This window comes from Rousettus aegyptiacus, unplaced genomic scaffold (genome assembly GCF_014176215.1).
Source record: "Rousettus aegyptiacus isolate mRouAeg1 unplaced genomic scaffold, mRouAeg1.p scaffold_m13_p_9, whole genome shotgun sequence".
NCBI classification, from domain to species: domain Eukaryota; kingdom Metazoa; phylum Chordata; class Mammalia; order Chiroptera; family Pteropodidae; genus Rousettus; species Rousettus aegyptiacus.
The window spans coordinates 91,290,937-91,316,393 of NW_023416312.1; the positions used below are offsets into that span (position 1 = coordinate 91,290,937).

Here is a 25,457-nt window from a genome sequence, read left to right on the forward strand (position 1 = left end):
GCATGATAAAAAAGAGCACAATGCATGGGTTTTCAGGTATATACATTAAGTTGAACCACTGGCACTAGGAATCAGGGCATTTTGTCATGTAGCATTAACACATAATTAGAAAATTGTGTAGTGTCAAACAGAACCACCAGCATTCAAGCAATCTTGTAAACTAGGAAATAAAATGTTCTACTGAATGTTTCTTCTTTGTCTAATTACTGCATACACTGGTAGCAACTTTGAAATGAGAAAAGGAGCTTGAACTCCTTTTATTTTCTGCTTAAAACAACACGAAACAAACTGAAACATAAGCCCTGTTATACATTAACAATGATAAAGAACATCAATCATACAAGACAAAGACTTAGAGCCAAAAGAGTGTTTATAGATACCAGACATAACAATGAGTGGGTCAGTAGACCATCACAGGGCTTTGAGGTGGTACTTAACGGAAGCCACTTTGTAATCAGTGATAGTAAAGAGAGATGCAGCATCCTTTGCCAGATACTGCAGAAAATCATGGAAGTAGTCCAACAATAATGCAAGGCTCTTCTCATCAAGGGACATGTGTGCCAACATTGCTCCGATTTTTACGAATAATCTCAGTAGGTGTGGTGCTCCATAAACCTGGGACATTGGTGCATCTGGGTGAGCCAAGAGGATTTCGTCATACTGGAGCCTCTCAAATTTGTAGAGCAGCTGAGTGCCCAACATCACATTGAAGTATTCTTTTATTCCTGCCACGACATCATTCACTGCATATTTCATATTATCGGCATTTCCTTGTGATTTCCTGCAATTTGCATACTCTTCCAGAACTTCATCGATATTTTTCTTAGCAGGGAGTTGAAACAGCTTCATCTGCCTGGTAACTAAATCCCAGTCCTCAACAAGCCATGGCTTTAACTCGTCAGGAATCTTCACTTTAACTTCCACTTTATTGTTTAAAGCCTTGTTTTCAGCAGTGGGGTCAGCCTGGGCCCTTTTCTTCCGAACTGGACGCGGGGGCCGAGGGGCTTCACTGGTACTGCCACCATCTCCATTTCCAGGAGTTTTATCTTGATTCTTCCTTGTCTTCCTCACAGGTCCTGAAGGGGGGTTCTCTGAGGAGTGACCCTCCCATCTTCCTGGAGGGGCCGGATCCAGATTCTTCTGCTGTGGACCAGCAGTCTTCCTTCCGGAGGAGGCTCCCCTCTTCTTACTTCTCTGCATATTGCTTCTTGTTGGTTTTTTGAAATTGTCTTCTTCTACAGATTGTTGTCCACGAGTTTGAGAACCCTGCTTTCTGGAACTCACTCAACTCTGTTTTTATTCCAACCTAGAGTCCTCTTCTTTCTTGCTCTTCCAAGAACTAGCGTTTTCCCAGATTGAATCTTACAGATCCTCTGGGATGGTCTGGATGGCTGAGATGGGAGACACAACCCAAGATTCTGTAATCAGGATCAGATCTTCTGATTCTTACTATACAGCAAACTTAGCTTATCTGATAATGGCCTGAAACGAGAGTCCAGTTCTTTCCAGCAGCGGAGGTGTGCTCACCGCTGTCCCTCCAACTGCTGTATTAGTATAGCCAGGTATCCCCGGCAACTGATATCCGTAGGCAGACACGTCACACTGGAGGCGGGCTTATGCCCCTCAGCCAATCACAGTCGTCTAAGTTTTAGACTGTTCCACGACCAAATGATTGGACGAGGCCCATCACATCAGCAATGACACTTCCTACAGATAAGCTGCTTGTTTTGGATATATTGTACTTCTTGAAGCCCAAGGCAGAATAGGGCAAATAGGGTACTTTATAACGTGGAAGCCTTTGATCTTCTGAAGATAGATAATTTTGTGGAAATACTAAGTTGGCTATGGGAGCTTCTGAAATGCTCGTTTTCCCTCATGGTTTTGGGGGATAAAACGTAGAAGAGGATACAGGATAGAACTGGGAAAACACAGTAGCCATCATGTGCTGACGAGACAAGGGTGAGTACCATTTTTTTCAATGTGTTGTGGCCTGTGACAGCAAATTAGTGACTGATCAGTGTCCCTAACTGACCCTGTGCAAACATGTGAAGACAATCTACCTGGAGTCTAGATGGTGGCATATTGTGGTGGTTAAGAGCAAGGGATTTGGGGGCAGGTAAACCTGGCTTTAGATCCTGGCTTTGCTATTTAATAGCTGCATTATCTAGAGTAAGTTACATAAGCTCACCGAGCCTGAGTTTCCAAATTTTTAAAATGGAGATGACAATAGTGTATAGTATATAAAGGCCTATTGGGAGGATGGAATGAGTTAATTTATGTAAAGAGATGGAATCCTTCGGTATTTCAAAAATATTAACTATTTTTATTAGCCTTCAACAGATGGAATGGTAGGGTGTTGTTTCAGGCGAGAGTCATCACAGAGCATTATGGAGATAAGGGTAAAAAGGAGTTACAAGGAACAATAGAAACAGTGATTAAAAGCACAACTCTGACATCATAGAGTCTAGGTTCAGATACCAGCTCCTCTAGTTCTATGTGACTTTAGACAAGTTAGTTACCCCTCAGAGCTTCACTTTGAATCATGAGGATCATATTAATTGCTTTTTCACAGGGTTGTTTTGAAGGATCAATGATGTAATTCATATGAAATGCGGAAAAGCATTGTCCCGATCACTGTATGTTTCTTATAACTACTATCCTATGTGGCCTCCCTCCTTCCACCCTCTTTCACCCCTGGGCTGAACTGGTAAGTCCTAAACAGTCCGACTTCATGAGTTGAGCCCACCTGAGTTGGAATTAGTGGAAATGTATGTGTAGACTCATGTCCTTTGTACTGTTCTTGAAGGCTAAGTCTTCAAATGAAACAAATGAAAGATGGCATACATATATTATATGATCAATTGATCAAAGGTGTCAAAACAATTTAGTGAAAGGAAAAATAGTCTTTTCAACAAATAGTGCTAGATCATCTAGATATTAATATGGAAAAATGTGAACATCAACTTCTACCTTATGCCATCCACAAAAATCAGCTCAAAATGGATAATAAATGTAAATGGATTCTAAATAGACCTAAATATAAAATCTCAACTCTGAAATATTTAGACAAAAATAGGAGAAAATCTTTGCGACTTTGAGGTAGGTAAGTTTGTAGGGCACAAAAGTATAACAAAATGATAAATTTGTTATTTAAATGAAAAATTTTTTCTGATTGAAAGATTTTTTGAGAAAATGAAAAAGCAAATCTTGGAATAGGAGAAAATATTCACAGCACTTATATCAGAAAAGGTACTTGTACCCAGAATACATAAATGCCTCTTTCAAATCATTATTAAGGAAACAGCCAACCAATAAAAGTGGGCAAAGGTTCAAACAGATATTTCACAAAAGAAGGTGGCCATAAATGGTCATCACATAAAAGGCCACAAATTAATGATGCAACCAAGGCTGAATTTCAGAGAGCATTGTCTGGGCTTTATAATACGTACTAGTTATGCTGTTAATTGAGGGTGCCATGGGCCTGGCTGGTTTCCCTTTCTTCCCACCTCCGGATTAAAGTTGTGTGGTACTTTAAAACTGGCAGGCCAGCAGAAGCAGAGCCATGCTTACCTTCAAGATCTGTTTTCAAAGCAGGTGTGCAGTGTCACTTGCTGAGCTCTAGTCAGTGTTTCTATTCTACTCTGAATGGCAGAATTACACCTCAGCACTTTGGGCAAAGATGTGTCATAATTGTTGGCTTTTGGCTCCCAGAATCAAAGTATAAAATTATATTGCTATAACACAGTTATGCTTTCAAGTAGTTGTTCTTGGCTATTTGTAAAGTTTTATGAAATATTCCTCATCTTGCCAGTCTGAAAAAAAAGTATTTCCCTCAGAACAGCCCCAAATCATTTGCCACTAACTAACTATGTGACCTTGGGCAGTCACATACCTCTTTGGATCTCAGTTTTCTCATGAGTAAGACCAGAGATTTAACTAGTTGATCTCTGAGGGCCCTTCAGCTTTGACTTTTTTCTACATTATCTAGTTCCACAATTCTAAGTTTACCTCAGATCTGCCTAAACGTCGAAATGCCACCAACATATATTTCAGTATATTTTTTGCTGTTGATATGCAATCTCTGGGATTCCTCTGCCTTGTTTACTGCTTCTTTGAAGCTGCCTTGTATAATTTGCCTGCTTAAGATTTTACTGTTACCTACAGATGGTTTCATGTTTATAAGGAGAAGGCAAGAGTATTCAGAGCAAGAGCCCAGCCCCAGACCCATCCCTTTTTGATGTTAAAGCTTTGTATTTCGCCTGTTTCTTGTCCTCTGCCCTTCTTCTAGTTGGTTCCATTGCTACATTTGGGTTTTATGATTACATCTGCAGTAGCAGGCACAGATGTTTTTCTCACTCTATTGTATGGTTAATGGTGAAATGGATATTTCCAGCAGATGCTCACATGTGGATGCTTTTCTTTTCTCTCCTGACACATTCTCTACACAAACAGCAGATTGTGTATCTGGTGAGCTTTTAGCCTAGCAAGAGAAGAATTCAATCTGAATAACAGTGGGCTGATTTTCAACCTCCTAAAAAATAATGCAGACACTAAACTTGACAAACTCTTCAAAGCACTCCTGTAGCCTAGATCCAGATTTGTATCTCCAGCCTTTGCCAGTTCTACCTGAGCAAGATGAGGATACACATTTGTTCTTTGAAAGGCTACCTTATGAAGGGAAAATGACATTAGATTCAATTTCAAAAGAGCTGGACTCAATTGCTGTGTCATTGTGGTTTCTGACACTTGAGGCATGTTATTTAACCTCTGTTTCTTCATCTGTGAGATGGAACTGATAATACAGAGCTGGTGTGGATTCTTGAGAGAAATACTAAGTAGCAGAGTTTTCCTGCTTAAGTCTAATTTGTGTCCACTACTGGGCATGTATGGATAATTGGAGCTGACTGATCAAAAGTCTATTTGCACAAAGGACTGAGAAGCCTCCAGGGAGGAAGTTAGATCTGTGGAAAGGTTAAGAGTTTGGGTTTAACCCTAATTTCAGTAGTGCCAGGGCTTTTTAATCTTGGTATTATTAAATTTGGGGGGCAGAAAATTGTTTATTGTGACTTTTGTCCTGTGTATTGTAGGATGTTTAGCACCACCCCTGGCCTCAACTGAGTAGTACACCCCCACCCAAATTGTGACAACTAAAATTGCTTCCAGAGTTTGCCAGATATGCCCAGAGGAAGGGGTTTGATTGAGAACCACTACCTTAGAGGCACTCATTCTTTACCATAAATTCTAGCTCTAACACTCACCCAAGGTTATGCAACTAACCCTCTGTGTTTTTGTTTTCTCATATGTAAAATGGAGGTGGGGGTCTTAGCTAATTTTCAGAAAGAATTGTTGAGAAAATTACAATGGCAGATGTATACAGACCTTGACACATTGTAACATACTACATCCTTACCAGCATAGGGCCTTTGCATGTTCTTCTACCTTTGTTTAAGACATACCCTTTCTTTCATCTCATCTTTCTATCTTGTTAATGCCAACTCATCCTTCGGAGCTCAGCTAAATTGCCAGTTTCACAAGGAAGCTTTCCTTGATCCCTCAGAATATATCAGACGTCATGGCACTCACAACACTTACTTTGTTGGTGTTATCCATTATAAAACTTAGGTGATCATTTCATTATTATCTGGACTGCAAGACTATAAGCTTCATTAGGGTGGATGCTATGTCTGTCTTGTTCAGTTACATTGTCAGAGCTCAGGATAGCACCTAGAACAAAACATATGTTCAATAAAAGATTATGGAAGGAAAAGGGAGGGAAGAAATGGAGAACTCAATACATTTCAAACATCATTATACTTTAATTCTCCTAAGGAATTATAGGCAGCTAATCGGTCCAGTGAAAAGAATAAAGTGACAAAAGAGAAGCAGTAGTTTTAAGGAAAGTCTATAGCTGAAAACTCTTATCAATTTAGTTCCCATACACTTTGTGGGGTTTCATGGGCCCAATACATGGAATACTTATTTTCTATCTAAGTTTGGAACTAAAAGAGACAGACAGATGGAGATTAACAATATCATCTTTATTTCTAAAAACAGCTGGGTTTGGAGGACATGACTTAGGTATGCAGCAAAAATGAATCTCCTAATACTGCAACTCAGAGTTAGCTAAATTTACCTAGTCAAAAGCAACACTAAACAAATGAAGCATATCGCCTCCAATGGGGTCATGTGTCTATAAACCCATGGTGTACATAGCTAAGATTATTTGCTCCTGACAGCAACCTTGCCCCAAAGGGAGAAGCAAGAAATGTTGGGCTAAGTGGAGTCTTTTCCTCCTTCTGTGGAGAAAGGCCAGGGGTGTTACTCTAGTGTAGGTACCTTCATTTAGAAAAAAAGATGCCATGGAAAAGGATATCACTCTACCTCCACTGCTGCCAACAGATTTATGTCCGGATCAAAAGGAAACACCGAAACAGGAGCAAAAGTGACAGGGTTACTTTACGAAAGGGCCTTCAATATATTGGGAGCCAATAAGACTTGCTCTGGGATTTCTCTACTTATATTACATAAGAGTAGAGAGGTGATCTTTTCCATTTTGCTGCAGTACTCTTTAGCTCTGAACCTTGAGAGATCCAGTGCATTTATCTCACCAGTGGTTTCTGGGTAGGTGGCAGCCCCCATGGAAAAGGCAGTGGGTCCCAGCAAAGGTGAGCATGTTCAGTGGATGAAGCAGTACTCAGCATAGGGTTTCAAGATCAGGAGAAGAGGCCATATTTGGTTGGAAATTTTCAGAGGGGGGTTTGAGTTACAAGGACAAAGGAAATGATGAATGCATCTCTATTTAAAACCATGGGCTATGTAAATCAGGGTAGTTGGTACATGAGTATATAAGCTTTGTAAGCTGTAAATCCATTCAAATATGAAACACTATTAAATTCTTCCTTTTCATGCTTTCATTTGTTGCAGTTATAACCTAATATGTTTTTAAGACCTCAGGTGTTCATGATATTTTGATGACCATCTGCTATGGCGTGGCTACCTTTCAGAATCAAAACAGATAGGTAGGTAATTATTGTGGTTTGAGAACAAAATAGAATGATCCATGCCAGTATCCAGTGAAACCTTGGTGTTCCTATATAGTCAGAAACATCAAAACAGTTATTCATTCATTTGTTTATTAAACTTTAACTTACTACTTAAGGAGGCTTGCTTTCATCTATTGAAAATTGGGAACAATATCAGTATCTTCTTAGGGCCATTATGTGGATTTCAATGAGGTAATAAATGCAAGATACTTAGTATAGTGTCAAGCCCATATTTGTTTGTTTAATTCATAACACTTATCACTGCTATTAAATTATGCATTTCTTTGTATATGATCTGCTTTCCCCTATCAAAAGGGACTTTAATCTTGGTCTTGCATTTCCAGAGCCTAGCAGAGTAGAGATGTTCAACAATTATTGGTTGAATGAATTAATGAATACTCAATAAATAACATTTTCCCTAAACTCCAGGCTCATGTTTACTATTTCCTAATCTTCATTAATGCTTGGATTACCCATAAATTAATCGTGTCCAATACTGAACCCTTGATGCCCAATCCCACTGCGCCCCCATTTCGCCAATGACAAACTGGCTTCTCTTTGCATTCTTCATTTTAGTAAATGACAACTCCATCCTTCCAGTTGTTCTAACCAACGATGTTGGAGTCATCCTTAAGTCCTGTCTTTTTCTCATGCTTTATTTATAGTCTGTCAGCAAGTTCTGTTTCCTCTAGCTTCAAAATATATCCAGAATACAACCATTTCTTAGAGCCTCCACTGCTAACCATGTAGTCCAGATCAGCATCATTTCTCGTCTAAGTCAACAACATGTCTTGCCCAGAAAATTGCTTCTGTTATTATCACCTAATTCTGTTCTCCTTACTATGTACTTTCTTTTTAAAACATAAATATGACCACATCATGTCTTTGCTCAAATGTTCTGAAAACCTCCCAAGTCACCATACTTGAAATACTATCCCTGTACTTCATTACTTTACCCTACTCAATGGATTATCATAATACGTATCATTGCCTGATTTTATATCACTTTTTGGTTATCTGCTGATGTCCAGTAGAATATAAACTCCAAAGGGCCTCTGTGTTTTTCTCTCTATATTTTCCAATCTAGAACAATGCAGGCAATGATGACTGATGTCTATCATGTGAGTGTGTGTCCGTGTAAATGTGTGGCTGTATTAGTGTGAGATTACGGGTGAGTGTGAGTACATGTGATTGTGTGAGAATGTTATTGTGGGAGAATATGTGAGAGTTTTAGTGTCAGAGAGCATATAAGAGAATTTTCAAGTGGATATGTTAGAGCATAGAATATGGATATGAGTGTGTGAGACTGGTGAAGATGTATGTGACAGAATGTGTAAATTCATATACTGGAGTGAGTGAGTGTCAGTGTATGTAAGAGAGTATAGAAGTGTGATAATGTGTGTTGGTATATCTGAGCGTGTGAGGGTGTTTATGAATGTGAATGAATATTTACAAGTATGTGAGTATGTATGTGAATATCTGGCTCTGAATTCTCCCCAGGCCCTTATGTAGTCCTCTCATCCTTCAAACTTACTGACTCAAAGAAGATTTGTCATTGTTTCCCCAAATTTGCTCCTTCTCTTTTGTTCCCCATCTCAGGAAAAGAACCACCGGCCATCCTATTACCTAAGCCAGAGATACAGGAATCATGCTCAAGTCCAAGTTCAAGTCAATTTCCACTTTCCTATTTCTACGAAAAATTCACGACTCCTAATTTCTGGCCACAAGAAAATTTCCTCATTAACGGATATTCATTCACTTCATTCATTCAATAAAAAAAATATCAAATATTTGCTATATGCCAAAATAAAGTGCTAGATACTAGAGTTTGGGGAAAAAACATGTAATGATCTTTAAAATTACCATTTATTTAGTTCCAGAAAGGTGGTAGTCACTGTAGAAACAAAATGCTTTGCATTAATAACATTTAGTCTTTGAAATATCCCTGTTGGTACAGGTGAGAAAGGTGAGGTCCAGAGGTATGAAGTGTCCAGGTTCACATAGTAAGTGGTAGAGTTGGGATTTGAATGCATGTTTGTATGACTCCAAAGTACATGATTTTAACCACTGTCTACATCCTTTTTAATAGAACCTACAAGGTGTTTGTTAATGATCATTTTGGAACTCCTTTACTTTTCCACATGGTCTGACAATCTAGCATTTCACTAATTATTCTTTCTCATCTTAAAAAATATCTATTTGCCCCTTATCTCCCTCACTCTCAAATGATACCATTATCTCACACTTCAAAAGAGGACAATGATATATCAACTTCCATTACTTCCCATGACCAAATATCCTACTGTAATCACACCCACATTCTCTGTTTGCCCTCCTATTTCAGAGGAGGAATTGGACCTGCTCTTATTGAAGGCTCATACTCCACTTGAGTTTGGTATCTTAATCTCTGTCCCCTTCTCAAGGACTTACGTATATACAGTTGGCTCTTTGTGTCTGCAACGTCCACACCCACAGATTCAAAGGTTGTTTGAATCCATAGATGCAAAACCTGTGGGTATGAAGGGCCAACTAAGACACTTGAGCATACCTGATTTTGGTATTCTCCAATAGTCTTGGGACTAATGGCCCCTCCTGCATGGATACTGAGGGATGACTGTCTTTCTTTCTTTCTTGAATCTTTACTACATAATTCCCATCAGCATATAAATATGGTCTTGGACCAAAAATTTCTTGACATCTTAAACCCAGAAACCTCATCATTTCTTGGTTCTGCTTTGTAGCAAAATGTCTTAAAAGAGTTGTATGTACTCAAATTCTTCAACTTTAATCATCTCGTCAACCATTTTTATCTGGCTTTATATCTACAAGTCGACTGAGACACTCTTAGCAAAGTTACTGTGGCCTACAACTTGCAAAAATCAACAGTCCATGTTTTTGTCTTCAGTGACTTGACCAAGTAGCAACTTTTGGCTCAACTGATCACCACTTTTTAGAATAACATATTTTTTCTTTGCTTCTTTCTTCTCATTTTTTTCTTTTACTTCATTGGTTCTCCTTTTTAGTCTTTGTTTGGCTCCTCCTCTCCTAACCTGGCTCTGGGAAACAATCTCTATATAATCTCCCTAGATAATCTCATTCAGAACCATAGCTCCGATAACTTCTGTATGGCAGTGGTTCCCTAACTTACGTCCCCCTTTCTGACCATTCCCTTGAGTTCATCTACCCAATTGTTTACTTGCCATCTCCACTCAGATATCTAATAAACACATCTCAAACTTAACATGTCTGAAACTAAACTTCTGACCTTCCCACACTCTCCACTATCTAAGAAATGTCAGGTCCATTATTCCAGTTATTTTGGCCACAAACCCCCTTGACCTTTCTCTCTTTATCACACATACCAGGCCCCACGCCTTAGGAATTCTTGGTTCTCTGTGAAGAAGGAGTTAATACAGCAGACCTGCTTGCTTATTTCTTGTACATCCAAGGGAACCTGGAACCATGATTGACCCTTAGTCAACACTTGGAAATGTGACCCCCAGAATGTTCTTTATGTCATTGATTAATGATTTTATTGTGTTCCTCCGGAGCAACGGACTCTGCTGTACCAGCTTGTCAGGTTGCTTCTTGTAAACATCAAGATTAATGATGTGCACCTGGTTTCAGTGTTAGGCTCAAGTTTCCATCACCATGAATAGTTATGTAGCATGATGTGCCTATGTGACAAGCTCTTAATAAAAGCCTCAAATCCAAAGACTCATGGGCTTCCCTGGACCAAAACATTCTTCACATGTCCCTGTGTTTTATCGCTAGACAGGAAGAATGTCCTGTGTGGCCCCAAATGGGGAAGAGCTTGGAAGCCTTCGCCCAATGCACATCTTTTCCTGTCAACTTTGCCCAATGCATATCTTTTCCTGTTGCTTTTACCCTGTATCCTTTCCTGTAATAAACATAACATTCATATTAAACTGCTGTTCAGTCTTATGAGTTCTTGCAATGAATCGACAAACTCAAAGGTGGTCTTGAGGCCCCTGAAACACTCTACCTTCAAAATATTTCCAGAATTTAATTCCTTCATGCTATCTTTGTTGTCCCCATTATGGTTTAAACTACTATCATCTCTCATCTGGGATAATACTGTACTGATTCCACTCTTACTTTCATATAGCCAATTCTCTAAAGAGCAGCCAGAGTGATCTTCAAAAAAATGTAAATCTTATTCCATCACTCTCCTATTAAATACCTTCCAATGAATTTCTCCCATATAATACAAGTCATGCTCCTTATCCTAGCCTACAAGGTCCATCATGATCTGATATCTCCCTGAAATCATCTTTTACCACTACCTCCATTGATCATTTTGTTCCTCTCTGTTCCTAGAATGCATCATATTCATTCATTCTGGCAGAAAGATCTAGCTCTAGCTCTTCATCTATATGTTTTTATGGCTGACTCCTTTTGGTCATTCAGGTCTCAGCTCAGAACACCCAGATTTTAGCCCTTACGCTCTCAATCACTTTTATCTTACAGACTTCTCTATTTTATTTATGCCACTTATTAATATTTGAAATCAACTTGTTTGTTTATAGAACACAATCCCCTTGAGGGCAAAGACTGCTTTCTTGTTTATCGATGTTTCTCCAGTGACTAGAGCAGTGCCTGACTCATAGTAGTATAAGGACTAGGAAATTTCTTATAGAGTAAAAACTCCATCATCTATATTATTCATTGTTTTGTCCTTAGTTCCTGGAACACTGACTGGATTTTAGTAGGTACTCAATAACAACTTGTTAAATAAATGAATGGTGCCTAATACAAAATATGCATCACAAATACTTGGAGAAAAAATTAAGAAGTTAAGACATACCACAAATACCTAGGTAAATGGTTTATGCCTTTCCCCTTCAGATAAGAGATATTTGATAACTCTTTCAATTAATATTTATTGAGGGTCTAATTTGTAGCTAAGATGTTGTAATATAACTAATTATACAAAGTAACTTTTTGAAAGTGTTAATAGACAGAACTTCTTTAATAGTTGAGTTCATCTTATGTCTTTGTCAACTGGGCAGTAAGAAAATGGGTGAAAGACAAGAAACATACTATATCATGCAATATCATAGATTTCGACTCCATATCTAAAGATATATACATAGGAAGAAAATTAAAAAGATGAAGCTGGATACAAGATCTAACAATAGTACAGACTAGACTAAACAATTTTTTTGATCTACCACTATTACCCATGTCTACTGCTGGGATTTTAAGAAAGTGTTTCTAGGAAGTTCAGTGTACTTTATGAATTTTATAAAAGAATTAACTGCCTTGGTCAAATAGGTGGTTGTGCAAGACTGATAGCATTATTTGGATGTCTACTTTTTGGGTAAAACTTTAAAGGTCAATTATCTTGGCTTAGAAATACAAATTATTTCAAGTGTTTTTAGACAACGAAGAGCCTTTGCAATATCTGGAAAACACATATCCATTTTTACTGGTGGCGTAGATTCCTACAAGTGAAATAACTTGATCAAAAGGTATGCATTCTTAAAATGTTCATAGTTACTGCCAAATTACTTTCCAAAAGGGTCAGAGAAAATTTATACCCCTGCCAAAATCTGTGAGATATTTCCCTGTTCCTGTACTCTCTAGCAATAGATATCATCAAACATTCTAATTTTTCCACTCTAATTTTCAAAAAATCTTATCACTTTGATATTTTGATTTCTATTTTCTTGATAACTTGAGGTTGCACATATTTTTGTCTATTTCTTGATCATTTTAAAAATTCTGTGAATATTGCATTCACACTCTGCCTGTTTTATATTGTGTTAATTATATTTTCTATAATAAGTTATAAATTATCGATTTGCAGGATTTTTGTGTATTAGAGATGTGAATGTTTTGTCTGTTAAATTTTAAAAATGTTTTATCTTCATTTTTATCATTTGAATTTATTTACAGAATCTTCCGATATATAGAAAATTTCAATAATTATGTGTTTAAAGTAATCAAGTTTTAATTTTATCCCTTCCAGATTTTTTATCTTGCTATAAAACACTCACCCATACTGAATTTACAAAATATTTTCTTTTCCTTTATTTTATCCATTTCATTTTTAATATTTACAAAATATACGCAGGTAAGAATCTAAATTTATTTCATTCCAAATGTATTCCAATGGACCCAATTAGCTCTATTAAATAACTCTTTGTTTCCCCACCTCTTTGAATGTCCCCATCTTAATAAATTTCATCTCTGTGTATACTTGTATCTGTTCTTCGACACTCTTTTCTATTGCACTCATCCATTTATCTATTCTTTTGTCAATACCATAGTCCTTTGATTACAGTTGCTTTACAATGTATTTTGATATCTGGTAGGTCAAGTCCATTCACAATATTTTTTTCAAAAATTTCTTTGCACTTTTTGTACATGTCTTTTATCATGAGAACTTTAAATTTATTTGTATAATTGGAAAGAATCCAGGTGGATTTTGATTGAAAATAAATTAATATATGAACTTTATTTCCCAGGATTGCTATTATCAACTATCACTAAATAAATAGATCTTAGCTCTTTTAACCTTAGAGATTGTTATTCAGGTGGGAAAATCATCTTGATTGAAAATTTGCAATTCTTAATGTCTGATCCTGTGATATGCTGCTTATTTGTTTTCTGTATCTGTAGCCTATTTCATGTCATTACTGATGAATAGTTACATGGTTATTTTGTGCTTTGGTGTTAACTGCTCTGGAGGGTGCTTGCCTTATTCCTGAAAGAATTTCCCAGAACCCTCCAAAATGATTTTCATGTAAGCCACATGGTCTACATTTTCTCTCATGTCATAGTAAACATGCTCTATGATATTGTTGAAAATCTAATTCAAACACCAGAAATTTAATTTAGATTTAGGAATATATTATATCTTCAAAATATTGTCTTCCTTTCCAAGGACTATGTTGTTTTTTCATTTATTCAGATATTTTTATATGGTCTCAATATATTCATATAATTTTTCATTATAACATTTATTCCTTGGTATTTTTTAGATTTTGTGGCCATTGTGAATAGAATTCTTTTTTTCATGTCAACTTGCAATTGTAGATTGTCAATATAAAAACAAAACTAATTTCTGGCCAACTTCCTTAATTTTCTTATCCTGATAGTTGATTTACTTGGTGATTTTGGATTTATATGTACACAGTCATTATATCTGCAAATAATATTAAATTTGTCTCATATTCTAAAATATATACTATCTATTTAATTTTACTGTCTTATTACATTAACCACGACTCCAAACAATAATTACAGCTTTGAGGAAAACATTTTTTATACGAATACTCAGTAGTTATAGAGAAAATCTGAATACTATGCAGCCATTAATGATGACATTTTTGCACAATACTTAATGACATGGGAAATACTCTTTATGCATTAATTTTTAAAAGACACAGTTATTTTTGGAATATACTAGTTTTAAAATACAACACACACACATACATGCACAGTACATTTTTTTCAAAACAAAAAAAAATATTCCTGGGTGAATATATGTCAATATAGAAGATGTATTATCATGAGATGGTAGAATTTTCATTTTCTTCATATTTTTAGGTATTTTACAATTCCTATAATAAGCATATATAGTTCTTGTGATCAGAATTAAACTATAAGTGTTATTAAGAGCAAGATAGAAATTTTTAGGGAAAATGCTACCAGACACTGAGAAAGGGCTTCTTACTTGGTCTGCAAGTTCTAGTCATTAATTTCCAAAATATTAAGTGCAGAGAGTTTTCAATATAATAGCCGCTGTTCAATATTCTTTCTTTATATTTCTATTTCTTTAGTTGCTACCTTCACAGATTTTTGGAACGCTGTATGCCAACATGCCATCTGCAAAATACATTTGCTGAAAAATATTTTTGCAGAATGGCTACCTCATTGGATATAGGAAAGGGAAAGAAACATTCTCTGCTGAGTGCTATCTAGAAGATGCTCCTCCATTATTTAGAGTCCCTTTCCCCCTAGAGATCTTTTTCTGTTATCTCTACCATCAGTCATCTCCTTAGTTGACACAGTTCCAGTTAAAATTGGTCCTCTTGCAGGTTTGCTGGTTCTTTACTTTATTTCATGCAGGTTATAAAAGTGGTTGTACTTTTTTTGTATTTGAGGAGAATTAAAGAACTTACAGTCTCATCTTTTATAGTAATTGCCCACTCTTCCTACAGAGATTTTATTTAGGGAAGATGTTCACCTGAATTTACTATTAGCTATGAGTCAGCCAATCTAAGCCACAGGAGCATCTGAAATCGTAAGAATGGAAGCTCCTTAGGCTTTGTTGTCTGTGGCCTTTGATTTCTTTTCCTCCTGGTGGGACTAGAGTAAAGGGCAATGGAGGTTAAGAAAACTACATAGAGTAGAGGCTGTCAAAGGCCCATTAGGTAAAATCTGAGACAAGAATTCCAAAGTTCGTCAAGTTTGAAAGTATAAACTTTCCTTCAAACACTTAGAATATGGATATACCCCTTAAGCCATTTAATTTTATGTTAGAAAGCCCAAAGCATTTTATCTTGTTGAAGGTTTTCAAGGAAATGTTAAATCTTTTTTTTTAAGTGAATTGCTATATAGTGAGTGTGTGCCCTTGGTTTGAGGAAATCAGGAACATCCCACATTTTGATCCATGTTTGAGAATTTGGGAGATATTTTCTTCCTTTCTTTAATTTCCTAACAGAGATGCTCGTATTGAAAACAAACTGTTGCTTTGTCAAAGCCCATATTCTGTTACTCAGTGTTATTTATACAGACTCTAATAAAACATTATGCTACTAATCAAAGGTGATAGATACAAAGCATTGTTTTGTCTCCTGGCATTATGGATTATGCTAATGGCCATCTGTCCATAATTGATATTTTGTTCTCCAGTCGCAGAAAAGTAAACAGAATCAACTATAAAAGACAACTGTTTTGTTGTGATAGATGCTTTTGCAGTTGTCTTTTATTCTCCATTATGTTTTTCATAATTTCTTAGTTAACTATTTAGTAGTATAATACTTTTACGGCACTAGGACTGTCACTGCATTCCGAATGGGGATTTAAATATATCGTATATACACAATGATGTCATCCATAATATACTCATCATGCAGCTGGGAAAGAACAATCAAGCCAATAACATTTAAGACATATTGGGGCTAAAAGTTTTTCTTTTGTTTTCACACACATTGGAGGGTAACTCACACTTTAGTTTTCTGTAGAGTGAGAATTAGTAGTAAAAAAGTCAATGCAGAAAAATGTAGGTTTAGTGGTTATAGTAGAAAATCAATTAAGCCAAAGTCCCGTTGGATTTTGCACATGCCTCTCTAAATGAGAGAGAAACTCATTTCTTATAAGGAATTCATCTACAACTTTACTCTCCATTACAATCAAAAGTTCCCTTTTGCAGTTGTACTTGTAAGTGGATGTGGGCATATGCAGTCAAAAAGCATTCATGGCATATGTGAAGAGAACTCCACTAAATGCCAGTAAATACTAGGAGTAAATACAAAAGTCAAAGATGTAGTACTTGCCCTAGAAAAATTTGTGATCCAATTGTAGCTATACTCTACAATTTAGGAATATTTATAAGCAAAACATCCAGGGTAAATTGATAGAAGTTTTAAGTGCTGGATGATAGGACCTGTGTAATAAGATTGCTCACAGAAATTGCTCACTATTTTGAAAAGTTTTATGCAGCTAAGAAGAGAAGTTAAAAATCTTTTCTGGGATATCTAGAAACTGTATTCACAGAGTAAATAGATGTCGTTTGAAGGTCATGATATAATCTCTTGTGACAGATAGCTCTGCATTGAAGTGACATCACCAGTGGTTTATGTCTTTGAATTAAGCACTCCATTCCCAATAAATTAGACATGATTAGTATCTCAGAGAGGCTAACTGATGTGGTTTGGTTGTTATAGCACATGGCAGAACATGTATCTGTATACATACTTTTAGTAATGACATCATAGTCTTTTCTGAAACTCAGAAAGAGGAGGGATGGTATATAACTTCTCATTTTTTTTGTGGGATTGTCTATTTCCCATTGACTCCTAATGTATTATTGTATATGGTATATTAACCTTTTGTTTTTCATATTTATAACAAAAATTTTGTTTCTCTGTAGTTTCTTGTTGTTGTTACCTTATTATAGTGCTTTTTTCCTTATATAAAATGTTAATCTTTATGTTGGCAAATATGAGAACTGTATTCTTATATATTAATATATATGTTTGATTTAATGCTTAAGAAAGCCTTCTCTACTCCAAGATTATAAGAAAGAGTCTCCTTTATTTTCTTAGATTTCTTTAATAGTTTCAAGTTTATATTTTCAATTTATGTGGATTTTTTTGTTGATATACAGCATGAAGTAGAGTCTAACTTTGTTTCATTTCCTGCCCCCACCAATAAGTAGCTTGTTGTCTCATCATTATTTATTTAGTGACAATGTAAAATGAAACTTTATCATATACTGAATTATAATATATTTATTGTTTTTTATTTATGGAATCTCTGCTTATTTAATTCATCTATTTGTCTATTCTATTCAGTGCCAGAATCACACTGTTTTTTCCTTCTGCTCCACTGGCTACTCCTTCTCAGTATCCCTTGCTAGATCCTCTTCTCCCTAAACGTTTAATGTTATATGCCGTAGGTCTCAGTCTTTGAGCCTTTTCTGTCTATACTCACTTCTTAGGTGATCTCATGCAGCTTCAGGCCTTTTAATAATAGCTATAAGCCAATGATTTCTAAATTTATATCACTCCCTCCATGTTCCCCCCTCAGTTCCAGACTCATATACACAATCTCCTAAGCATCTCAATTTTTTACATCCATATCTAAACTGATCTCTCATCTTCTCCTCATAAGCCTGCTTTTTTTCATTATTTTCCATCTTAATTCATGGTGATTCTATCCTTGTAGTAGCTAGCAATAGGTACTTAGTGTTGTTTTTTGAATATATGGATCAATCCAGGAATAAAGGATCTTGTCACTCCTGGAGATTCCTCACCCAGCATGTCATTAATGTTGACATCATATTCTTCCTGGAGGAATTAGAAGGTTTTCCATATATGTTTTTGCCTGAAATACTTCTAGTACTTCAACTTGTATTGGCTGACTCTAAAGAGACAGATTAACTGAAGCTGACAAAGCACAGTGAGTGATGGCCTTCTTTTTTCACAAGGGAGACTGGGTGAGACTAAAAGCTCCAAGAATCCTGTCCCATAAGGGCTGAACCTTCAGAAAATGAACAAATAGTGAACGTGAAAATTGTTCTTTGAATCTCGGCACACATAAAACTCCTTACCTTCTGAGGTACTATCTGGCCCTCTAACTTATAATTTATGGCTTTTCTCAGGTGAGCATGATTTGAGCCCTGAAACAGCAGCTCTTTTCAATCATTGTTCAAAGATGACCACCGCTTCTTACTTTTACAGTTTTCCTCCTTCCCCAATACTTACACTGTGTTAGCGATGGCTCAGACACTATAAAACTACTGGTTTTACCACAAGATGAAGCAGCATAAAATCAGTATTGCTGTTTAGCTGCTTTCAAAATACCATCCTGGGCTGTGAGTTCATTCTCACAAATGTCTCTGGCAATCTTTTGACTAAAGTGTCTGAGTAACTAGTAAAAAGTAACATGATGCTTTGTGTATCTGAATTAAAACTGTGGAGAAATAAAAATTGTCAGGGTGATTTGTTATTGTTGTTTGTTTGTTTTTGTTCTCTAGAAAGCTATGTTTCTTCTAGGGCAGGTTTAGCACCTTTTCTTTCCTTTTCTTTCTAATTTATATTATATATATTTTTTATTTATGTTCCTATTTCCACTTTTCAATAGCCTTTGAAGGAAATGTGCCAAGGCAGCTGAAACCCAATAGAAAGAAGACTGGTATCCAATTGGATTCTATCTCTCAGCCCTGGAAAATAACACTTTCTCCATTTCTAAGCAATGAATGACAGGACAGGAAATGCAAGAGAGTACCATGCTGTTTTGCCCACTTCCCTCCTTCAGCAATGCAAATATGTTAGGAGTATTCAAAAGTTGGCTTGTTATCAACCAACCCCCTAATTATCAGCTAACATGTTAATTTTCAACTTACTGTTGAAAATTAGTTACTTAGGTAAATAATACCTAAATTTTCAATCAAACTTTTATCAGAGAGTAAATGATCGTCAGCCATAATGGGTATCCCTGCCCTGCCTCCCCCCCCCCCCCCTCAACAGTATTTTTTCTTATTTAGCACTTTCATGAGGAAATTCTGACTCTTTCCATATGAAAAGTACATTTTGCATTTGTGAAATAATTAGCAACAGAGTATGAGGTGAAACTTTTCTTTCCTGATCCTGCTTTCTATTAGAAATCCTTGTACATAATAAGCACTCGATAATGCTTAAGTCAGTGGCAATCCACTCAGTTTATTTGGGAGGAAACTGAGATCCAATAAATGGCCACACAACTAGGCCACATTTCCCTATTCCCATTCCAGTCTTCTTCCCACTAAGCACTCTGCTTTCATGAAGTAGGAATTATATTAAATACTAGCCACTCAAGCCCCACATTCTTTGGGACAGTAAGCTAGAAAAAAGAAAGTGCCTTTGTGACAGCTGGTATCTAGATTTAATTTTTTTTAATCGCATTTTTATAAATTCCCAAATTAAAATAAATGTAATTTTTGAAGGGAAATTTTAAATCCCATATGATTCTGCACCACCACCTCCATCATATTTCTCTGACTTTTCCCCCAGCTCCTGAAAACCTTCCACTGTGCCCTCTGAAACTCACCACTCCCATCATCAGCAAAAGCCATCATAATCTTAATCTCTTTTCTGAAATTTTTCTTTCCCCCTTGCTATAACTAAACCTACATCTCCCCTGAGGACATTGTTTCTGCTGTCTTCCCTCTGTGCCTCATTTTTCTCTTGCTGTCTTTCTAAACACTACACCTGGAGGTCAGAGAGTTGTCCACTTTGATTCCTCAATACTGCTCCCAACCATTCTGTCATCCTCCTCCGTAAACACTGTCCATTTTGATTCTCATATCATCAGGCAAAATTACTCACTGTGCCTCACTGTGCCTCATCTACCAGATATTTTATTTCCTGGTACATTGACATTTTCTCTAAATTCTTAGCAATTTCATAATAGACATAAATGATACTCGAACATTCCAATGTCTCAATTCCTTGAATTTTCCTCCTCCAATGATTTTGTCTTTACTGTCACTCAGATACTTGTTCCCATGGTCATAACCTTGGTTTTATCATAAGTAATGTTCGACCCCTCCATGATCTCAGTTTCAATCGTCACTCTCTGTCTACTACCTCCTATATGTCTATCTTATTCCTTCTCTTAACCAACTCAATTCTTCAACTCATCTGGCTGTAAGTGGTACTATCACTTTTACTACTGTCCCTCAACCCTCATGTTCTTTCTTACCTCCTTGACCAGGTTAAATTCCAGGGTCAAACATTAAAATCTCTTGTTTGCATATACCCTCAACTCCCTGTCCCTCTCTTGCTTTGTTGTACCCTCTTGGAAAACAATAACCCTATTGAATCCAATTTCTCCCTATTGTGCGCCAGCATCTATGCAGCTGAGTATAGCTGTATGAAATCACACAGTCATGATTATTGGAATTACTTTAAATTTATCCCCAGTAATCTCAATTGAAAATTTAATGTAATCCATGCACTGTCTCACTCTCCAGCATTCATACTTCATACTATATCCTCTCTCTTTAAACCTCTAAAACTGCCTACCCCACCTACCCCACTATCAGCCGATGAGCTTGCTTACTGTATCACTGAGAAATTTGCAGTGATCAGAAGTTCCACATGCTTGCACCATCACATCTACTCACCTAACAGCATCTGCTGTCACATACTCTACATTCTCACCTGTTACTATAGATCAACTATACATTATCATTTTTCTCCACTCTGCTAGATCATGCCCACCAGCATGCACACATGTTGCTTTAAAAAATAGTCTTGGCTGCACTTTGCCCTACAGGCACCACCCCATTTCCCTTTACTGCTTGCAGCTAAACTTCCTGAGTTTTCTATATTTTCTATACTTTTCTATACTTGCTAAATCCAATTCCTTCCCTTTAATTTTCTCTATACATATTCACATCAGGCTTTTACTCCTATGACTTCATACTAAACTGCTTTTCTCACGGTCACCAATGATGACCACATTGCTGTACCCAATGGTCAGGTCTCATTCTCACACACCAACATTTGGCACAATGCTCCTTAATGCTTTTTGGCTTAAATGTCTGGATACTGTGATATGTTTTCATCCTTTTCCTTTTAACTCACAGACTTTTCCTTCTCAGTCTCTTTTGCCATCTTCTCCTTTTCTTCCCCACTTTTAACATTGGAATACCCAGGAACCCTTAGTCATAGCTCTTGTCTAAAATACACTAACTCCCATGGTGATTTCATCCAGTCTCGTGTCTTTATATACCATCTATATGCTAAAGACTCCCAAAATCTATATCTCCAGCCTCAACATCTCTCCTAAAATCCAGACTTGTATATGCAGCTTCTTACTTGACATTTCTACTTGATGTCTAATAGATATCTCAGAATCATATTTCAAAACAAGAGCTCCTGATCTTCCCATGCTAAAGCCTTTTCCTCATACAGTCTTACCCATCTCATTTAATAAAGATTCTTTGGCGATCTATACTTTAAGATATACCCTGAACCTTCCTGCTTTTGAGCCCCCCACCACCACCTGTGCCACCCTTAGCCCCAATGAAGAAGTGCCTTTTTCTTGGCTCACTTCTTTAGAGGGCCATGCATATCTCTAAAATGAAAAAATAAATCTAAAAAAATAACATATGGACCCTTTTGCTATATGAGATCAGATGCTTAGCACTGTCAAAATATGATCTGTAGGAGGATCTCTGGAAACACGGTGGAGTGAGAGATGTCCCTGGATCTCTCTCCTTGAAACAACAATAAGCTGAACATCTAAAACTCAACAAAAAACACCCAAACTGCACACCAGCACGTCTGAGCATGGGATCTGTGCATAAGAGCTACCACAGGTCAGAACCCCAGGTGTCGGGTGGTAGACTGGGACAAATAAAGAAGCTGCCTCTTGCAGCTGGAGCTCCCTGTTGGAAGAAGGGGAGGGGAGAAGGTGCGGCGACTTCCCTGAATAGCCCTGCCTGGGAAAGCAGTGAGGGCCCCGCAGCGGAAGGAAGGCCCCAATCATCAGGGAAGAAAGCAGAGAAGTGGGACAGCAGAAAAACAACAGTTGATTTTTACCAACCACAGTTGCAAAATGTAGGCTGAGCCACAGTCTCCAACCTCCAACCCAGAGGGCCCCTCCCCCCATACCCTCTGAGACCGGAAAACACAGAGCCCCAGGGGAATCTGAGAAACACTATCAAAACTCTCACCGACACTGTCAGGGACTGAAACTGAGAATAGCAAGCGTGATTAAATATCTATCAGAAAATAAAAAGGCAATTTTATGCTTTATGCAAAGCGGGGATCCAAGAAGCTTAGATGCCACCTACTGGAAACCAAAAGAAAAGCGCCTCCCTTACAACAGACTAAGAAGAGATCATTATATAATCTTTCTGGGGAAAAAAGCAGAATACATTTCCATTAATTTCCAGGCAGAGAAATAGTCCATTAAACACCATGAACAATCAAGGTGACGAGGCATCTCAGAAAAAAAAAGAGAAAAATCTCCAGAAAATAAGCTTACAGACATAGAAATAGGCAACTTAAATGACAGAGAATTCAGGATGGTGCTTCTGAAAAACTCAATGAATTCCGAAACAAGTCATATGAGGAACTGAAAGAACACCTAGATGATCAGAGCAAGGAGATTGAAACTTTAAAAAAGAACCAAATAGAACTTCTGGAGATGAAGAACATACCGCAAAAGTAGAAAAATAAAATAGTAAGCTTGGGAAATAGAGTCGACCAAATGGAAGAAAGGATCAGTGATATCAAAGACAGAAATCTAGAAATAAATCACAAGGAAGAAGAGAGAAACCGAAGAATGAAAAATAATGAAAGAAATTGAAGAACTAGCTGATACTATCAGGAGAGGAAACATAAGAATAATGGGCATTACTGAAGGTGAAGAAATGGAGCAGGGACTAGAAAGCATGTTCAGACTAGTAGTGGACGAGAGTTTCCCAAATCTAAAGAATGAGCTGGAGCTTAGACTTCAAGAAGCCAACAAAACATGCAATTATCTCAACCCAAATAGGCCTTCTTCAAGACACATTGTATTAAAATTATCAAAAATCAACGACAAAGACAGAATTCTCAGGGCAGCCAGGGAGAAGAAAACGGGAACTTATAAAAAAAAATTAGATAATCCTCGGATTTCTCAGCGCAAACCTTACAAGCCAGAAAGGAATGGAATCAAATATTTAAACTATTTAAACTATTAAGTGAAATGAACTACCTAGAATAATGTATCCAGCTAAGCTCTCCTTTAGATATGAAGGAGAAATTAAGATAATTCCAAACATAAAAAAACAGGAATCCTCCACTACGAGGCCTGCACTACAGGAAATACTGAAAGGGGTCAGCTCACCTAAAACAAAATGATACAAAAAAAAACATAATTAGGAGTAAAGTGACAGACAAATAGAAGCAAAGGAGTGCAACCCTTATTAAGAACAGGGCATTATAAGCTTAAATAATAAGAAGAGAATTGTTATAACAAGATAGTAATGAGCATTCAGCATACATAGGGACAAATTGAGATAATAATGACTGAAAAGAAGAGGATTCAAAGATACAAATTTGCAAAGGGGAATGGAGATAAGGTACGCGCAGAAGAAAATGGACGACTGTATGTGTATGTGTGTATATATAACTATCCTTTACATATTCATAATAGTAAGCACACATCAAAGATTCAGAACTGAAGTATATAATATAAAACAAGAAGAACCAGAAGGAAAGCCCACAAAAGCCAACCAAAATAAAACAGAAACACAAGAACAAGGAAACAATGGAAACACTGAGCTACTAGAAAGCGAAAGATAAAATGGCTATAAAAAGACCTCAGATTTCAATAATCACCTTAAATGTAAATGTTTTGCACTCACCAATAAAAAGGCACAGAGTTCCAGAATGGACCAGAAAACAAAACCCAACCACATGGTGCCTCCAGGAGACACATCTCAGTTCCAAATACAAATATAGACTCAAAGTGAAAGGGTGGAAAATGATATTTCAAGCAAATGACATTCAGAGGAAAGCGGAAGTAATGGTACTAATATCAGACGAAATAGACTGCAAAATAAAAAAGGTAAAGAAAGATACTGAGGGATAGCTCATAATGAAAAAGATAATCATGCACCAAGAAGTCATAACACTTATTAATATCTATGCTCTCAATCAGGGAGCCCCAAAATATATAAAGCAATTACTAACAGAACTAAAGGGTGAAACAGACCAAAACACTATCATAGTAAGGGATCTAAATACTCCATTGTCAAATATGGACAGATCATCCAAACAGAAAATCAATAAGGAAATAACATACTTAAATGACACATTAGACCAACTGGACATAATTGACATTTACAGAGTCTTCCATCCCAAAACAACTGCTTATACATTCTTCTCTAGTGCACATGGAACATTCTCAATATCAACCACATACTGGGACACAGAGATAGCGTCAACATATATAAGAGGATTGAAATCATACTAACCACATTCTCTGATCATAATGCTTTGAAACTAAGAGCACCTGCAAAAAATCAGGAAGAACCACAAATACATGGAGATTAAACAACATGCTACTGGAGAATAACTGGGTTAGAGAAGAAATGAAAATAGAGATCAAAAGATACATAGAAATGAATAATAATGTGGGACAACATATCAGAACTTTTGGGACATGGCAAAAGTGGTCATAAAAGGAAAGTTCAGATCATTACAGGCCTATCTCCAAAAACAAGAGTGAGCTCAATTAAACAACTGAACTTTTCATCTTAAAAAACTAGAAAAGGAAGAAAAGGAAGAACAAATGAAGCCTAAAGTCAGCAGAAGGAAAGAAATCATCAATATTAGAACAGAGTCTATGGACATGCTACCCTGAACAAGCCCTATCCTATCTGATCTCGGAAGCTAAGCAGGGTCGAGCCTGGTTAGTACTTGGATGAGTGACCATGTAGGAATACCAGGTGCTGTAGGTGTAAAACTAAAAAATAAGGGATTGTAAGCTGACAGAGTTCTTGCAATCTGTGAGGTCAACCAAGGATTGCCTTGCCTAAAAAACGAATGAATGAATGAATGAATGAATGAATAAAATTAGAGTAGAAATAATGAAATTGGAAATAAAAAACAGTAGAAAAAATAAATGCAACAAAGAACTGGTTCTTTGAGAAGATTAATAAATTGACAAACCCAA

General features: G+C 36.8%; 1 protein-coding gene and 1 pseudogene across 1 annotated transcript; one reads left to right on the forward strand and one right to left on the reverse strand.

The window, feature by feature from the left end:
* Positions 1-411: 411 nt before the first annotated feature.
* LOC107506223 (mortality factor 4-like protein 2) lies at positions 412-19,854 on the reverse strand. Its single transcript, XM_016136868.2, has 2 exons — positions 19,830-19,854; positions 412-1,283 (listed from the first exon to the last, which is right to left on the reverse strand). Exons 1-2 carry the CDS (start codon positions 19,852-19,854, stop codon positions 412-414), a joined length of 897 nt encoding a protein of 298 aa, XP_015992354.2.
* A 5,269-nt stretch (positions 19,855-25,123) lies between these two features.
* On the forward strand, positions 25,124-25,242 carry LOC118607995 (annotated as a pseudogene).
* Positions 25,243-25,457: the final 215 nt, after the last annotated feature.

Bases quoted from the DNA above. Each gene is read 5' to 3' on its own strand.
- LOC107506223 (XM_016136868.2), bottom strand. From the start codon at position 19,854: ATGGCTTTTGCTGATGATGGGAGTG. The intron at 1,284-19,829 runs GTGAGTTTCAGA...AACAGAGTTGAG, and splicing joins TTTTGCTGATGATGGGAGTG to TGAGTTCCAGAAAGCAGGGT.